Source organism: Mus musculus, chromosome 13 (assembly GCF_000001635.26).
Source record: "Mus musculus strain C57BL/6J chromosome 13, GRCm38.p6 C57BL/6J".
Classification (NCBI taxonomy): domain Eukaryota; kingdom Metazoa; phylum Chordata; class Mammalia; order Rodentia; family Muridae; genus Mus; species Mus musculus.
The window spans coordinates 93,039,274-93,058,250 of NC_000079.6; the positions used below are offsets into that span (position 1 = coordinate 93,039,274).

The 18,977-nt window shown below is 44.3% G+C and overlaps 1 protein-coding gene across 1 annotated transcript in view; it reads right to left on the minus strand.

Annotated features, from left to right (window-relative positions):
* Positions 1-1,439: 1,439 nt before the first annotated feature.
* Positions 1,440-18,977, minus strand: part of Cmya5 (cardiomyopathy associated 5) — a 104,012-nt gene continuing 86,474 nt past the window's right edge. The window contains exons 10-13 of the mRNA NM_023821.3: positions 10,864-10,997; positions 9,603-9,702; positions 6,594-6,767; positions 1,440-2,287 (exon numbers count right to left, since the gene is read on the minus strand). Coding sequence (NP_076310.2) covers positions 2,041-2,287; positions 6,594-6,767; positions 9,603-9,702; positions 10,864-10,997 — 655 coding nt within the window. The 3' untranslated portion in view covers positions 1,440-2,040. The remainder of the gene's footprint in view (positions 2,288-6,593; positions 6,768-9,602; positions 9,703-10,863; positions 10,998-18,977) is intronic.

The window sequence follows — 18,977 nt, forward strand, 5'->3', positions numbered from 1 at the left end:
CCCACTCAAGGTTGCTAAGTTTATATGCAGAGAGAGACCGAGACACAGAGAGACAGAGATACACACCGACAGGCAGACACAGAAAGAAAGACAGAAACAGAGTCAGACAGACACAGAGAGAGGGAGGGAGGAAGGGAGGGAGGGAGAGAGAGAGAGAGAGAGAGCGCGCGCGCAACCACCACATTCTTCCTCCTTCCTCCTTTCTCACAGGCTCCTTTACTGATTATAATTTGCTGAAATGAACTGCCAGACGCGTCAGAAGCAGCCTGTGTTTCATGTATAACAGTGCCTTTCAGGAAGCCCTCCCCGCGTCCCCCGTGCCCCCCGCGTCCCCCGAAGTTTGTGACATGCCCACCTCTGCCACACTCCATGTGGCTTCTAGAGGGAAATCTAGCTAAAGTGACCCTGATCATTGCCCCAGAGCGTCCCTCTCACTTTGCCCTTCCTTGGAATCACCTTCTCTATGAACAGGCAATGCTAAGGTTGAGGTCTGCATCTGAAATCTAAGCAGACAAATTCTATAATCCACGTGATTGCTCATACTGGTACTGTCTTTAAGCTACATTACATCCTCACTGAAAAGGAGTTTTACAAAAACAAAAACAAAAAACCATGGTGGCCCAGCAGACAGAATCCAAGGCAAACACTTTTGAGTCTTGGGGAAAAGGTGAAAATCCCATTTACCACAGGGAACAGGGTGTTCCTCCACTTTCACTGAGACCCATCTAGCAACAGCTGCTGTGATTTGAAAGGAAGGGGATGAGGTTTTTTTCAAGGGGCTGTATAAGGCCGGGGCAGATCCAGACCAAATTTCCTAGCTATTAAAAGAACATACTTTAAAATGTAACCCAAAAAGTAGCATGTTATTTCTCAAGTCAAGAAAATAACTGAACTGCCAAGCATGGAGGCCCATGTTTCTAATCCCAGCCCTCAGAAGGCAGAGGCAGGCAGATCTCTGTGTATGTATGAGGCTAGCCTGGTCTCCATAGTGAATTCCACACCAGCCAGGACTACATAATGAGATCCTATTGGGGGGGGGGAAAGGGAGGAGGGAGGGAAGAAAGGAGTGAGGGAGGAAGGAAGGAGAGAATACTAACAGAAAATCTTAAATATGATTAAGATGCTCCCATCACTGAAAAAAGACCAATCAGCGTGCCTTCCAAATTCATCAAATTTGCATACATACTTTAGGAATTTTCAGTACAATACCTAAAAAAATAAATAAGCATATTTTTCATAAAAAGAGATGCACAGCTCCCGATGATAACTTTATGGACAACTGTATGGGTGTATGGACTGGGAGCCTGTGTGCGAAACTATCTAATCAGAGTCAATAGTCGCATTGCCCTCTGGAATGTGACAGTCGTTTTCTCTCCACTGTGTCCTGGGCCAGAGATGACTGGCTGATAAGTTATGTGCAATAAAGTTCACACAATAGATTTTATTTTATAAGATGCTAGCCATTTATTTAACAAAATGGAAATCTCTGATATCTATTACTTTTCTACATTTAAACTTTCAGAGAAGAGAGGCTTACATTCTACAGCACATGTGATAATAAAAGAATTCATTGTAAATTTAGATCAGCTAAAACATTTCCTCTAATGACTAGGGTTCATTATCCTCTAGTGAAGTAAGGTGACATTTTCTTGTGAAAAAAGTCGACGTCCCTTAGTAAGAGGTGTGCCAGGGACACATCTCCCCCCCCTCTGACTTAGCCACTGGGGAATTCGACCAACAGAGCAGACACAGTCCTTTTCTCGGGGTTTGGTTCAGGTCAAGTATAAATCCTTTGACTTTAGGAAACAACTCCAACTGTGAACCAAGGGTGAAGGCTGTGTTTCCGCCCCTCCACTCACACACTGCTCCATGAGGCACGGGGTCCCTGGCTCTGCTCTCATGCTGACTGCGGCACCCGGAGCTCCCGTCAGTGCAGGTGTGTGGGAGACTATCTAAATAATGCACATTGCCTGAGAGACAGAATGATAGGTCTGACCCCCAACTCTTGCTCATATTCTGATAAACTCTGAATGCCCAGGATCACTTGTGCCTGACAGAGTCTGGGGGCTCTAAGCCCAGGTGCAGAGTACATCTCCCAGGCTTCTCCAAGGCAAAGGCGGGATGCACGCCCTCGTTGAACCTGTGCCTCACGATGAAGAGCAGCTGTCCACTCTCGGCGTTTATAAACAGAAGTCTCTGGTTGGTATAGTCCAGCAGAATGCCCACTCTGGCTGGACGCTCGGTTGCGTGCACCTCACTCACAATGCCACTGTAGAAAAATGTGTATCTGAAATGAAACAGAGTGGAAAAATTCAGTTTTTAAAATCTCTGGAAGTCCTTAGGATTTCATAAGAAAAAAAAAATCACTAGGAAAGGTCTCACTTCGTCAGTTCAGTTCACAGTAATGAGATGCACTAATGTTGTCCTAAGTACTTTTGCCGGAGTCCTTCCAGATGCTAAAGTGTGTGGCCCGGCCCCCGCAGAGGTGAGCTTTAATCGTTCTGTCCCTTCCGTCTCAGGGGGCAGTCCCAGAATAACCAGCATGCGCCTCCCTTGTGATTTTTCTCCACAATCTAATTCTTTCCCGGCTGCCCACATGTTTTAACTGCCGCATTCATGGTGTGTCATTCTTTTGAATAAAACTCCTTTGAGGCTGCCATGTATTTAAACAGTGCTGTGGGCTTGCCTTCCATACAACGTATTAATTTTACAGTTTTAAAGATTTATAGGTAACTTACATAAGGGCCTTTATGAAATTCAAGAACAATGCCATTAGTTTTTGCTAACTTCAAGCTTTGAATAAGCCCCCTCTGCCCAGACCAAGTTTTCCATTTTATCTCAAGTTTTCAGCAGCCTTACAGCTGGACTGGGTTGCCTTCAGTGTCTCTGTCCAATACAAATGCACTCACACGTGATACATGGGCATGTCTGTGTACCCCGGTCCTATCTGGGCCCTCTGAGGGTGTGGGGACAGACAAAATCACATTAGGCCATCAGGGATGGGCAGGACAGGAGTGGGTGGGAAGAGGAAGGAGACAGCTCAACAGAGAGAGCAGCAGGGACAGAACAAGGCAACAGAAGAGGCATGGATGTGGGAGAGAGTAATCCCCGTCTGCTTGGTGGGCTGGAGAGGACATGCAGCACTGATCATGGATTGCAGCAAGGTATTCAAGGTCGCAGAAACCCCAGCTCAGCAGTTCCAGGAGCACAAAGGTTGAGACTGGGATTCTAAAGCCGGGCAGTGATGGCACATGCCTTTAATCCCAGCACTTGGGAGGCAGAGGCAGGCGGATTTCTGAGTTCAAGGCCAGCCTGGTCTACAGAGTGAGTTCCAGGACAGCCAGGGCTACACAGAGAAACCCTGTCTCAAAAAAACCTAAAAAAAAATCAAAAACAAAACTTGGTATTCTGAGTGATTCTTGTTTGAATAGAGTCCCAAATATGGACTTAAATGAAAATGAACGTTTAACAATGTATAAATTCAGACTTTCAGCCTTACCAGCCACAATACAAGTAAGCTGTAAAGGCACCATTTTTCTATTATTGTAGAAGATACTATTGTACAACACAGGTCTAGAGCAGGAGTTCTCAACTGTCCTAATGTCATGACCCTTTAATACAGTTCCTCATGTTGTGGTGACCCCTCCCCCCAATCACAAAATTATTTTCATTGCTACTTTGTAACTATAACTTTACTGCTGCTATGACTCTTACTGTAAATATCTGTGTTTTCCAATGGTGACCCCTATAAAAGGGTTGTTTGACTCCCCAAAGGGGCCATGATCCACAGGTTGAGTACCACTGGTCTACGGGGTTTGGAATGACCCAATGAGCTGATGCCCTTTACCTATGGATTTAAAAGTCCCTATCCCCCAAAGGCCAGTCACCAGTCAGTCCCGAGGCAGTCCCCACTGTGGAGACAAGAGGGAAAGACCCTTAAAGTTTTCATTCCATTAGTCCCAAGGGATCTAGAATACATCCCTGCTTCTGCCATTTCCTTCCTAGCAACCCACTCCTCATGGAACTATTAAGTGGAATTGACGTGGTTATCACAGGCCATGCCCCCTCAGGCCCATGTGCTATGGCCCTGGTCAGCAGCCTGTGCAACGGGAGATGGTGGATTCCTTAAGGAGGAAGTTAGGCCACTAAGGAAGACTCTCTCTGAAGCGGGTACTGAGGCCATGACTCCTCCCTTTCCTTTTGCTCACCAGCCTTGATGAGGCAAACTGTCTTCCTCTGCTGTGCCTTGTCACCACCATGGTCTAATGGTCACACAGGCCAAGAAACCAGGGAAAGAAGCCATGAAACGAAGCATTCCTATGCTGGAGTTGGTTTTCTTTAGTTTTGCTTGGGTGTGGCCCCAACCCACCCCCATGACCAGTTTTTGGCTGTTCCTATTTGGAAATGCTTGCCTCTATTCAAACAAGAACCATCCAGAAGCCTGCCTCTGACTCTCAAACTGCCTGCCCTGGGGCTCCCATCACCCTGAACTCAAGCTGATTCCAGTGGAGCCGGACTCCCCCTTCATTTTTTACACTGAAGATAACTTTTCTCTGGGCTCCTCTGTTCCTAGCCTGGTCACTACTTTTTGGTTTCCCTTCTTGCCTGGGTCCTGTGACTGCCCCTCCACCCTAAGTTCTGAATCTACTATTTGTGGATTGCTTTTAGAAGAAAGGAGGGCATGGGATAAAATAATGTTAAAAGCACTCTCTAGGTATGGCAGGAGAGGCAGCTTAGACACAGACAGGCTGACTGGAAAAGGATGTGAGTGGCCTTGAACTGGTACAGCAAAGTTAGGAAGGACCAAGAATGGAACCCCTGGTATCTCCTAAGACCATCTTCATGCTTAGGTTCAATGAAAAGTCATAAAGCTGGTTTGAAATCACTGAACTAGAAAACTGAGAACCACAGGCAGGCATGCTGTGCCACTCTCCAGAATCCTAAAGGCCACAGGTGCCTCATGTGGCACCATCGGACCATGAAATAAAGGCACCAGGGGCTGGTCTCTGCACTGTGATCACACAGCTATGCTGTGTATATTTGTCTCCCAGAAACTCACACTGAAAGAACCAATGACCAAGGCTGTAGGGAGGACTTGTCACAATTGTGTTTTCTATAAAGTGAATTCTAGGAATTCGTGGTTCCTGGGCACGTGTGCCCATGTTCACACTGGAGGCCAGAGCAGAGCTTTGGCGATTGGTTCTTTCCTTTTACAGTGGACTCCAGAGATGGAATTGAGTTGGCCAGGCTGGCACGGCAAGCCCGTTCACCCAATGAACCATCTGCCTAACCTTAAAGAATTTTTAAAATGAATTAATACCAATGTTGAGCTCCCATAATTTGCCCACTGTAAACTCTAGGTTTAAATGATTTTAAACTCTGGGCAGGGCTGAGTCCTTAAGCATAACTCAGCACTGAATATCAATTAATCATAATTGCTCTGACTTGATGAAATGAGACTTTAAACTGCACTTGGAGATGGCATTCTCATGAACCATTTCAGAGAATCAAACTGTCAGGTGAGACATGGGGAGAGCTGTGTAACTGAAGACATGAGATGCTCAGTCTCAGGGCCTCTGCTGAGAGCTCTTGGGAGCACTGAAGGACGGCTTCCCTTTTAAAGCCGTGCATTTGAATAATGTCTGCCACTTGGGAGACATATTACAATGCCAAGGCTCTTCCTCAACTCTGATTTTACATGATCCTACAGCCCCAAAAGATAGCAGCCCAGGCCACAACCCTGGACGAGAATTGCATAAAGAATTGCTCCAGGGGCTAACCAACTCATGGAGAGGAACCAATAGGGGGAAGAATCAAAGATAAAGCCAGGACAAAAATCAGATCCTACCGTAAGCATGCTGAGATCACAGCATGTTCACCTGAGCACTGGCTTTGAATATTCACCCACCAAACAACGAATAGTAGAGACCAAGGTTTGGCAAACTTACCTATAAAGAGACAAAAATACCTTGGCATGTGATAGCTATTCAGTCTCTGTCCAATCTGCCATTGTCAGTGCAAAAGTAGCCATAGATAATATGTAAATAAATGACCATGACTGTTTTCTACTAAAACTTTACAGAAAGGCAAGCATGGGATCAGGTGTGGCCTGCATGCTAGTTTGTCAGCTTCTGTTATAAGCAGGTGCTGGTCAGAGATTTGGGAAGCCACCTCTCTCTCACACCCCTGCAATTCCTTCTCTGCAGAGGGAGTGCTCTGAGCCCCACTGCGGGATTTCTCTCATGGGATATGTGGAGAAGGGAAAAGGGCCCACCTGACTCTTCCTCTCCCTGTCTCTTTGTTGAGGCTGGTGAGAGGGCATACACCTTTCTCTGTCTCTCCCAAGCACATGCCATGGCTCTGGGTGGCTAAGCCTGTGTGGTAATGAGGTTGAATATACGGCATCCTCTTATCTAGTTTATGTGGTAACCGGGGTGATGTCCTAACCACCACACCCTCATGGTTACTGTCTTGCTTAGTTTGGATCTTGGGCAGGGATATGGGAAGCTGTTCATTGGGTCCTTCAGGGGTCCCTGCCTAGACATGGTAACCGATCTTCATTTTGAGTTAGGAGAGGCAGTGCTCCAGCTTACCTCTGTGGCTCAGAGCAGTGCATGTACCATGAGGTCTCCCCTTGTCCCAGGGCACCAGCCCTCACAGCTGAGCTGGTGCAGATGCCGAGTCGATAGGCTGGACTGTCTGCGACGGTGGTTTCCCAGTAATGCTGGCCGCAGGCAGGCAGCTCCTCACCCAGCACTGAGGGGATCCTGCAAGCAGAGTTGACCAGATGAAGCTTATCACAGGAATCACCAGCCTTTACCTCATAAACATCAACCTTATATGTCCTTTAGGCAGGGGTCCATCTTCATAAACTGCTGCCAGGTGGTTAAAGACTCCATCTGTTCTTTATGCTCCTAACCCTGGCCAGATTGCCCCAGGATTTACCGACCTCCAGCATCCATTTGATATATGCCCACTGCCTTATAGCACGTGCATATGATGCATTGTGTCTCTTAAGGGGTCTGAGAACCAGGAAATGACTGGCATAGACAAGAAGGAGATTAAAGAAACACTATAACCTCTGCTCTCAGAGAAATAAAAAGAATGTAAGAGGCAGATAGGATAACATGGCTTTCAAAGTTCTCTTCTTTCAAAAACTGCAAAAATAAAAATGGAATCTCCAAAATGTTTCAGTTTGTATGTTGACTCCTGGGCTCACTATATAGCACAGGCTCCTCTCAAACCACGTAATCCACCTGCCTCAGCCACCCGCACGCCGAGATTACAGGTGCGCACAATCAAGTTCAGTCTCTCAAACCTTCTAGAACTGAGTTCCAGTATGCGCTGACCTTCCTTGTGACAGAAGTCCCATGGGACACAGCTTTTAAATGTCACGACAGCTGGCAAGGTCATCTCAGAGTATAGAACAGAGAGCATCATGACCAGTGGCTCTGGGGGAGGTGCGCCACAGTCTTCATGGACTGGAGAGGCCTCTGGAAGGTGAGTTCAAGGCCTCTTCCTGCCTGGCTGTAGCTATTTTGATAAAGAACACGGTGAAATGAGCCCGGCCACTTCCAACCGTGGACAACTGACCGTGTTTATGGGCAGCTTAGTTTTGCTGGAAAATGGCTGAGCCAGCAAGGAGGACTTTTTAACTTCATATCGTTAATATTCAGTCAGCACACTCTACCCTTGAATCGATCAAAAATGGTTAATGCAAGGAAATGTATTTCACTTGCTCTATGTCTTTACCCAATAACTTCATCTCAGAGAGGTTCCCACTGACAAGCCTTCACTCCCTGGAACAAAGCCAGGCTTTGTGATATTTATGAGTTAATTTTCATACTAATAATAAACAAACAAGGTTCTATAAAGTACATCCCAGCTTCTATCAGATAGTACCTATGAACTCTAGCAACTTCAGTCTACTTTTTTATTATTCTTTTTTTTAAAGAAATCCATTTATTTCTTTTTCTAAAGATTTTTTCATTTTTAATTAGTTATTTTATTTATTGACATTTCAAATGTTATATTCCCTTCCCAGTTTCCCCTCCACAAACTCCTTATATCCTCCCCCTTCTCCCCTGCCTCTATGAGGGTGCTCCCCTACCCACCCACCCACTCCTGTCTCAGTGCCCTGGCATTCCCCTATTCTGGAGCATCAAGCCTCCACAGGATCAAGGGCCTCCCCTCCCATTGATGCCAGATAAGGCCATCCTCTGCTACATATGCAGCTGGAGTCATGGGTCCCTCCATGTGCATTCTTTGGTTGGTGGTTGAGTTCCTGGAAGCTCTGGGGGGTTCTGGTTGGTTGATATTGTTGTTCTTCCTATGGGGTTGCAAACCCCTTCAGCTCCTTCAGTCCTTTCTCTAACTCCTCCATTGAGGACCCCATGCTCATTTCTTTCTCTCTTTTTTTAAAGATTTTTTTAAAATTATGTGTATGTGTCTGATTGAACACAAGTGCAGGTGCCTATGAGGCCAGAAGGGGGCATCAATTCCCCAGGAGCTGGAGTTGCAGGCAGTTGTGAGCTGCCCAATATGGGTGCGGGAAACCTAACTCAGGTCTTCTACAAGAGCAGCAGGTTCTCTTAACCACTGAGCATCTCTCCAGCCCCACCCCATCTATTCTTCAATTTTTTTAAACTTATTTTTACAATACATGAGTGGAAGTATTTTTAGCATCTACAGTGTTTCAATCCCCATGCTAGATTCTGGGAATTTAAAGTGGCATAAGACAGGACTGCAGTGCAGCAATTAAATGGTGGGTAAACAGCTTCATAGATACAGATCAGAGGTTCTGGGGTCCACAAAAGACTTGGCCATTTCCAGAAACAACACCTAAATGTGGCAGTGGACCGTCAAGCACCAAGATTGGACCAGAGTGCATGCAGGTTCCCAGGGACTGGAGTGAATGTGTCACAGTTGTGCCTGCTGACAGCCTACACCTGCACATATCAGTGTCCTGTGCAGCATTGTTTCAAAAGCTTTGCTCATACTTTCTCCCACTTGGCCATGTAAACCCTCAAAATAGCTGAGAGAGAAACGGGTAGAGGGACAGAGGAAGATAGATAAAGACAGAGACAGACAGAGACAGACAGACAGACAGACAGAGAGAGAGAGCAAGAGAGAGAGAGAGAAAGGCCAATTGCCCACCCACCCCATGCGTTTGGTTCCTGTTGTCTTTGAAGTTGCTCCTTCCCTTTTGTGGAAGCTTCTGGGGTGCAAGCTTCTGTGACCAGGAGTAAGAACTCAATAAACCATCCTACTCCTCTCCAAATCCTTGATACCTGGGCTGCTACTGAAACAACAGAATCAATCATTTCTGGATTGTGTTTTTCACTGAACCAGAGCTAATATCTTAAAGCAGCCAGTGTTTCAACCCAAACCACCTGCGCTTGCGGTTCTGATAAAAATATTGACACTTGCTCCAAGTTGTGGGCTGTGTGTGCCACTCCAGACCTCACTGCTGCACACATATTTATATGCACCCCGTAGCTGAGCAAGCTCATTAGACCAAGGATGCACTCGGCTGATAAGGCACTGGGGAGACTGACCCTCTAGTGCTGAGCATCAGGCCAGCTGTGCTTCCTTCTACTTACTCCGTCAGCCGTCTCCTCTCAGAGAAGCTGATCACCGTCCCGTTCGCGGAGATCTGGAGAGCTGGGTGAGCTGTTTCTCTCAATAAGAGGAATCTAGTTCCTATGACAGTTAAGAAAAGAAGGTGACAACATTGTCACAGTGCCAAGCACTAGGTCAATCCATACATTTCAAAGTCTAGGCTCGCATTCTCCTGAAGTCAAACATCCTGACTTTGTACACCCATGAACAACTGAACCGCCGTTCATGAGCAAGCATTTGCGGAAGGCCTGGACTGGTCACGCCCACCTGCTACTATAGGTGGGCCCACAGAGCTGGATTCTACACTAGGCAAAGTATGCTCTTTATAGTGTCCACATCACCTGGAAATGGCAAGCCCTACCCTGGACAAACTGAATCTGAATATCTACATGGACAAGACACCCTAAGATCCAAGTGTGATTTAAAATTGGAATATTAGAATAGCCTGTAGAGATAGAGACTCCAGTGATGGAATATGCAAGCAGTGTTCTAAGATGGAGAAACCCTCCCAGATAGGCAGACCAACTGACATCTCAAACAGGGAACAGCATGGTAAATTAATGTGCCCTGCCCCCTCAATTTTGTGCCATCTGTGGGTCTAGGATAAGGCAACATAACGACCACCTTCCCACTTCTCAATCCTCATAACCTAAAACAGCCGAATGATTTTTTGTTAATATTTTCTGGGGATTTTTCCCCAAATGTCACTTAACTGTTTTAGCACTTATTTGAATTATTCATTTGTTCATTCATATGACAAATACTAATTAGCACAAACTAGGATAAGTAATACAAAACTGGAAGCTTGTCATGGAGTTCAAAGGATAACAGAATGAGAAGATCATTACAGATATCCCACACCCAAACTTTAGAGTGCATTGCGGGTGAATCGCAAAGCACCTGAGAATATTTCTAAGCCCACACATGTTCCAGCCCATCTCCAGAGCACATAAGTCCATTCCTCTGGGGTGAGGCCAGGGCATAAGTGTTTTAAGCACCCTGACTAGTTGTTAAGCGCAGCAAAGCTTGGGAACCTATGAAGAATAGAAATAAAAGAGACGTCTTGATGCTGGGTCATGACAAGCCCTCCCCAATGGCAGGCTGATGCTGGGTCATGACAAGCCCACTCCCCAATGGCAAGCTGCAACTTTCTAAAGTTGTGTTAGGAGTCTCCTCTGAATGTCAGAAGAGAGGGAACAGAAATGCCCAGACATCCTGGCTCTGCACAAAGCAGAAAGTTACCTCTGGTGGAGATGAGGGCAGCTTCACTCTGTTCACTCGTCCCAGAGGCATTGGTGGCTCTCACATAGAAGAAGTAATTGTCGTTGGGAGGGAGGTTAACCTTGAGCTGGAGTCCTTTAATTCCAGAGAAAGATCTAAATACAAAGGGACGATAAGTCTGAGCATTATGTTGTGTGATTAAGATTTCACTTCTGTAGGGAAACCACATCTTTCACTACCAACAGGTAAGTTATTTTCTTTTCTAATTAGTGGACTTAGCAAGACAGATTCTTTAAAACAAACAAACAAACAAACAAACAAAAACACTGTCCACTAAAATTACTTCACTGAATTGTTTCTATTTCCAATCATATTTTATTCAGTATAGATCTTCTAGAAGATTCTTCAAGACAAAAACCAGACATCATTTTGAAAAAAACTCAGGAAAAAGAAAAAAAAGAATACTAGCGATCTTGTGGTTAATGAGAGCTCTCCAAGAACACATTGGTTTTTTTAATTGATTTGGGTCCAGTGCAGTTTTGGGGTAAGACAATGGTAAGTCAATTTCCAATACAAAGCACCTCCATTTCTTACCCACAGACTAAGCTGTGGAAACCTGAGGGTGCTCTACAATGTCTTTATACCTGGACAAGCCAACATCTAAATGGTTGACAAAAGCTGCAGCTCTTCAAAGAAACTTAATCTTGGCAAGAGGAGAGATTTCTAACTGTTGCCTCCCCCAAAGTCTTCAAAACTGCTGTTATTCCTAAATTGCCCATTTAAATGAAAGAGAAAATGCAGGTACTGGTACCTAAAAGACCACAGTCTGCATATGGTCTGTAACAGAGCAAACGTGTCAGAGAACCGTCAGGGTTTGGAGGTGGGGCTCTCTGGACTTCCCATGAGCTGGATGGGTTTGGGCTTCTTTCTGTGTGATATTCTGGCCACTCTCCTTCAGATTACATTAGGACTGGCCTGCAGAGTTATGAGCTGGGCTACTTGAGATGGGATTACTGCTAGCCTGGCTGCTAGAGCAGAGACATGCTCTGACCTCTCGGGGAAAAGAATGATATACCCTTGTTCTCTCTCATTCCCGGGACGAGGAATATGTTATTGTGATTAATGAAAGTGCTGCAAACACATTAGAACCACACACCCCCATCCTCAGGGGACATTTACATAGGTCTCTCCTCCATACCTGTTGTAGAAAATGACATGGAGAACCAGAAAAAGGGAAAGTGCATTGTGGACTCAGAAAACAAACTACTTTAGCTTGCTCTCAGTGTTGGGGCATCCTCATTCCTGCTTCCTTAAAGACAAGAGTGCCACTACATAGCCCAGGCTGGCCCCAAACCAATTCACAATCCTCCTGGTTGCTGCCTCCTAAATGCCAAGATTAAGGGAGTGCTTCTGGAGCCTAGAATGCCTCCAAAACAGAAATAGTATCTGTGTGGAATGCAATCCTGTCCCCATCCCATGCCTGCAAACAGAAAAACTCAAGATGTGGTCCTCAGGAGGGCGGGGCTAGGGAACAGGCTAGTTCTGCAAGTCTGCTAGTTTGTGCCTGGCTGGAAAAGGTCAGACGGCACATGCTCCTCAGATGATATTGGTTGTTATTTCTGGACCTACCACCCGACTAGGCCTCCGGAGAGCAGTATATTTAGCTACAATGAGAAAGGGGCGGGGTGTGTGTGTGTGTGTGTGTGAGTGTGTGTGTGTGTGTGTGTGTGTGTGTGTGTGTGTGTGTGTGTGAAATTGAGCCATGCCATCCTTAATGACTAGCTGTCCTACAGTTAATTGGAGAACACACACGTCCTACCATGGCGAGTGTAATTCCCAGCTAATATCAAGAATATTAGTCTAGGGCAGATACATGGCTTATCTTATGTAAGTTGACAGCCAAAGAAATGTTTTAAATAAACACAGCTTACAATCAGCAATAAAATTATTATTTTAATATGCACGCTCAGCATGATCTGAGTTTTACACTTCACTTGCTCATTAAATAACTATACATTGATCACTTATCACTTTTGTGGGCCCTGTCACTCTGAAGTCTGAGGGGGAGTGGTAGGGAAGGAAGGTGTTAACTCTAAAGACCAGACACAACACAGTGGTCTTATGTTGTAATGGCCCAGTGGTTAAATGTCAAGAATATTTCTGAAGTCTGTCAAGGAGAACGAATTCCACAAAGCCACATATATCATTAACTCTACTTCACATGCCATTGCTTGGATAAAGACCAAAGATTATACAGCACTGAAGTCAAAACACAGCATCCTACCCTGACAGCACCTACCCCTTAGACGGCTACATAGATGTATGCAGGGAGAGAGCACCAGGTCAAAGGTCAGGTACAAATGTGTGTCACCCCGTCTCCTTACCCAGAGATCACCAAAGCTTCCATGTCAATCCCACCAGAGCTTCAACGCAATGAAAACTTAAAGTTGCAGTCTGAAGAGATTCTCCCTTCCATCACTTACGACTCTATTACCTCAAAACCAAAACCTTGTCAGCCTTCCAACGAATCCAAGAGAAATGTGGTCTAGATTAAAGTATAATTTAGGTCCACAGGCTGTGCAAACTTCAGTAAATGACCAGAAAGCAAATGGAACCACAGTACATTGCTGCTCCTTAATTAAAAGGGGTGCTAGCTGAGCATGGTGGCACATATTTAACTCTCAATATAAAGGCTAAGATAGGAAGACTGAGTTTGAGCCCCAGCATGTGCTACACAGTTAGACATTGTCTCAGAGAGAGTATTGGTGGAGTTATATCTGTAAGAAAACTGATTATGATTAAAAGTCTAGAACCAATAACAAGATTCAAAGGACAATAAGAAATGGCTCAAATGATGTTACTTTGGGCCCTTGAGTGTGGGGTTTCTCCTATAAGAAACATAGAGCTGTGGAAAGAAATGGCTTGGTGAGTACACGATGAGGCAATGTGAGCCTCCTGACATGACAGTGAATTGACAACTGAATAGCCTGAAGCTGGCCTTAGGATGCTGCACCCAGCACTGCTCCATGAGCTCTGCGGTTCATCTCTCCAGCAGCAGGACAATTATTTATTAGGTTCCTGAGCCATAAAGCAGAGACTTTGAAGATACCTGTCTCTCGGCAGGCCATAGGGATGCTTCCTGGATGAAGGACACTGTCTCCTTCTCCTCTGTTGTATTAAAGAGCAACCAAGTGGAAGCCATTAAGTAAGGAAGACCTGCCTAATTTGAACCCTGTCATGAGAGAGAGAGAGAGAGAGAGAGAGAGAGAGAGAGAGAGAGAGAGGTTAAAATATGGCTATTTATCTAGAAATCGGCTTACAGATTTTCTATGAGAGGATACAGTAGGATAGCTAGGTGTGAAACTAATGAGAAAAACCAGGGTCTGAGAACGGAGTTCTGTGCTATAACACTTGCCTTGTATGCTGAAGCCCTAGGCTTCAACACCCACATCACCAAAGCAGAGTTAGAAAACTCATAAAAATTTACAGCCAGACAGAAGACAGAACCAAAGATCAGAGAACAGCAGCAAGTAGGAAAGTGTAGAGGAACACAGATAAGGTCCATGTTAGGGACGTCTGTGGATGCTACTAAGAGACACACAGCTCTTCTGCAGGAAGACGTGATGTCACAGAACCCTCAATTCTCCCAAAGGTAATAAACTCAACACACTCTCTAAAAAGAACAAATTGTTAGAATCAGTTGATGGAGGAAGCTACACAAGCTAACTCTGAAAGAAAAATATAAACTAGAAATGAAACAAATATATCACGAATGGGCCACCACTCCCTAAGGATCCTCAAGAGAAAAGCTCCCTCCTGAAAACAGTATGGTCCTTAAACAGTGGCACACTGTGGGCCGAGGGACAGGTGAGGGACAGGAATGGTGAGGAATGCAGTCAGGTGCACAGACTCTCAGGTAAGCGGTTCAGATACAAGAAGAAACGAGAACTTCTGTTTGAGACAGCCATGTTACCGTGAGAGAGAACTGAGAATGTCAGTACACGCCTGTAACCTGTAATCCCATCGCTTGGGAAGCAGAAACAGGGGAACTGAAGTAAATTCAAGGTCAGCCTGGTCTATACTACAAGTTCTAGGCCTGAAGGAACTATATAGTGAGATCCTGTTTCAAAAATCAACCAACCAAAAAGAAAAAAGAAAAAAGTTTGGCATCTCTAATTCATATCTCCTACCAAAGTAAATTCCAAATGACAAAACAGATTTTTTTAAACAAAATTAAGAAAACGGGAGGAGATATATATATATATATATATATATATATATATATATATATATATATATAATATACAATATACATGCATATATTCAGAAAGAAGACATTTTAAAATATTACCAAAAAACCCTGAAAGTTTTTTTTTCAAAAGAAATTGAAAAATTCAACTAAATTAACATTTTAAAATATTCATGACAAAATATGTTTCAAAAGATTCCAAACTCACACATGGAAGCTAACTTCCTTTAAAAAAAAAAAAAAGGGCATTATGAATAAGAAAGAAAACGTCAACTGGAGAGATGGCTCAGTGGTTAAGAACACTGGCTGCTTGCTCTTCCAGAGAACCTGGGTTCAATTCCCAGTACTTCCATGGAGTCTTACTACTGGTTGGAGGAGATCTGGTACCCTCTTCCCCTCTTTTGTTCTTCTCGAGCTCTAGACATGAAGGTGATGCACGGGTGTATGTGTAGGCAAAGTACATGAAAGAAAGAAAAGAAAAGAAAAGAAAAGAAAAGAAAAGAAAGAAAGAAAGAAAGAAAGAAAGAAAGAAAGAAAGAAAGAAAGTCTTACTACTGGTTGGAGGAGATCTGGTACCCTCTTCCCCTCTTTTGTTCTTCTCGAGCTCTAGACATGAAGATGATGCACGGGTGTATGTGTAGGCAAAGTACATGAAAGAAAGGAAGAAAGAAAGAAAGAAAGAAAGAAAGAAAGAAAAAGAAAGAAAGAAAGAAAGAAAGAAAGAAAGAAAGAAAGAAAGAAAGAAAGAAAGAAAGAAAGAGAAATAAAGAGAGAGAGGGGGAAGGAGGGAGGGAGGGAGGGAGGGAGGGAGGGAGGGAGGGAGGGAGGAAGGAAGGAAGGAAGGAAGGAAGGAAGGAAGGAAGGAAGGAAGGAAGGAAGGAAAACATCACAATCTAATGGGACGGGATAGTAGGAAAAGGAAGCACGTGGCTCAAACCATATGGAAAGGCATCATCCCAGAGACAGGAACAAGGGCTTAAACTACAGTTGTGTTTTGCAGCTATCTAACTGGCAAGGTTGTGAAGACTCGAGTATCCTATGCACTGATGGCCAGAGAATAAACCCAACAATCCCTAAGAAGTTGGTCATATCTACCAAAATTCAAGGCACACACCTTTTGACCAGTCTTGCTATTTTGAGAAATTCATTCTGCAAATACATTGTAGATGTGTGAACTTGTACATGCATGGGTGTTGTTCCCCACAGCATGGCTGGGGACAGAAGAGAACGGAAGGCTGTTTCTCAAGTGATCAAATAGGATCAATAACTTCCTGAAGATAGAATACAGAAGAATTTTTTAAAAATTGAGGCAGTCCCATGGGTGTGGATATGAATGCTCATAAAGATATATCTTTGTGCAGAAAAAGCAAACTGGTAGGAATACATGTAGGATTGCTGACATTTGTTAGGAAATTATAGATGCTTTTATGTGAAAGGTTCAGATTGACAGTCGCTACCTTTGGGGATGGGAATTGAGAGACAAAGAATAGATACAAAGAAAGTTAAGGTTTTCTATCTTCCTTTTTTTTTTTTGTCTTTTGAATTTGTACCATAAGCACATATAATGGGTCCAAAATTAAAGAATGAACTTTTAAGAGCAATAGTTCTAGGTAGTGAAGAATCCACGAGTCGACTGGCCGTGTTTACAGAACCTCGAACCACACGTGCACTTCAGCACTTTGAAGTAGGTTTTCTGGTCATTTGATAATCCAGTACCTTGACCATGAGGGGAGGGACACATGCTTACGATGACTTGAGAGGCTGACAATTGTGTGAAATAGCTCTTCTCTGTACTGCTGTGTCCTGGGGAGGGGGTGGCCTGTGTACAAACAGTATGGAGGAAGCCTGTGCCCCCACTCCTGGAAGCAGCCATGGGATGGTGCCATCACCATAGTGCACAGCAGATGGCTAAGTATGAACTGTTGTTTAAAAACACAGTTGGTTCTTACTGGATTCCTGTTGGCAGCACCAATATCCAGCCAGCCAGGCATTGCCACTCTCTGTGAACTGTGAACAGAGTGCATGCTGGCTCTGTAGGAGGAGTAAGAAAGGCAGCATTTCCCACCCTGCCTGGGCATCCAAACTGCTAAGTTTTGAAAATTCATTTTTAATCAATTATTTTGTTGGATAGAGTCTCACTCTGCAGTCCAAGCTGGCCTTGAATTCACTTGTAAGCTATGTTGGCCTCCATCTCCCGGTCTTCCTGCCTCAGCCTCTAGGATGCTGGGATTCCCAGCATGGGTCAACCTCACACAGCTTCTGAACTGGGTTCCCGAGGAGAGGCCCAGGCACCTGAATTTTGCAAGTATCCCAGCTGACTTTTATCGGATAGGGAGGGGAATGAAGGAAAAGGGAAACTGCATAACATAAACAATATTAAATATAAAATCAAGCCAGGATGGTGGCTCATGGCTGTAATCTCAGCACCCAGAAGACTGAGGCAGTAGGATTCCTGAAAATTCCAACCAGCTTTGGCTACAGAGTAAGACCATCTCTCAATACAACAACAACAAAAACAAAACACAAACACAAACACAAAAGACATTAGCATACATGCATTTGAAGCTGTGTATAAATCCTTAACTAGCCATAAATATAGAAAATTTATAAGGTGGGGCAAACTCAGTTAAACCAGAATTAAGAAGAAAATTCTTTATATCCTAATTTTCCACAGTTAAAAAGACTTGGTAAATAAAATTTTAACAGAACCATTTTTCTTTTGATAAATAAGGATATTATGAGACTCTGTGTTACTAAATATCACCATTATTTTATAACAGTGCAGAAAAACAACGCAGGCACTACACACTGACAACAACAGGGCTTGGGCTTTCCCATGGCTCAAATCTGTCAGAAAATCAATGTGAGCCAAAGAATCCAGGAGAAAGATCCTGGATCCTCCATCTTTACTCCCCAAAGCCTGAACAATAGACACTGTTTATATTTCCGACAGAGGCTCTCAGGACTCAGATAATATTAATTTCTCTGGATCCTCCGAGTTCTCCTTTACTGCCCCCCCCCCCCGGTCATCTATGTGGACAGTTACTTGAGGTCTCCTAGGCCAGTCTGCTGAGAACAGTGATTTAACACCTCTGCATTCAGACATTGTTTGAAAACGATTAATAGGTCTGTTTATGCATCTTTTGTAAAACTTGCTCTTAGAGACGACTATTGTCTTAAGAGCCCTTATATAAAAATCTCCATGAAAAATTCATCTCACAGCTGAATGTCATGGAACATAATTGTCTCTCTTGGTGAAATGTTGTGCTTCCTTTTAAAAGAGGAGTGAGTTATGTAATCTCTTTCCTCCTCTCTCTCAATCTCTCCCCCTCTCCTCTGTTTTCATTTAAGCTGACAGCAAGTTCAAATTTGGAGCTTATCTTCCACTGAGGTTCTGTTCTCAGCCTGATCTTTCTGACAGCCTTCTCCCCTTGCATTATTTGGCTCTTGTACCCACAGAGCTGTCTTAGGGGCTCTGTTGTGCCAGAGTCCTTTGCTGGGAATGCCCTTCAGGAAACAGACATAGCATAACTGAAGTGGAGAACAGGTTGTGTTCCCATTATTTGAGATTCTATGTACAACCAGGAGGATGTGAGGTATCAAATGGCCAGTCAAGTTGTAGTCTTTCAGGTAGAAAGACTTTGCTCAGAAAATGCTGAATGCCTGGGTTAAACGTGGCTCAGCCAATAAAGGCTAGGCTCATCACCGAAAATTTAAGGAAACGCTAAATGCCGAGAACACTGGGGGAAATCATCGCGTTACTCCTCTCCCAATGGCTTCTGCAAAGGGATCAGAAAAACAATTCCACATAAGCATAACCTATTACCTCTTAATTACTCAGTGAATTTGGGCTCAGCCTGTTAGTGATCCTCCTGGGACCCTGTAA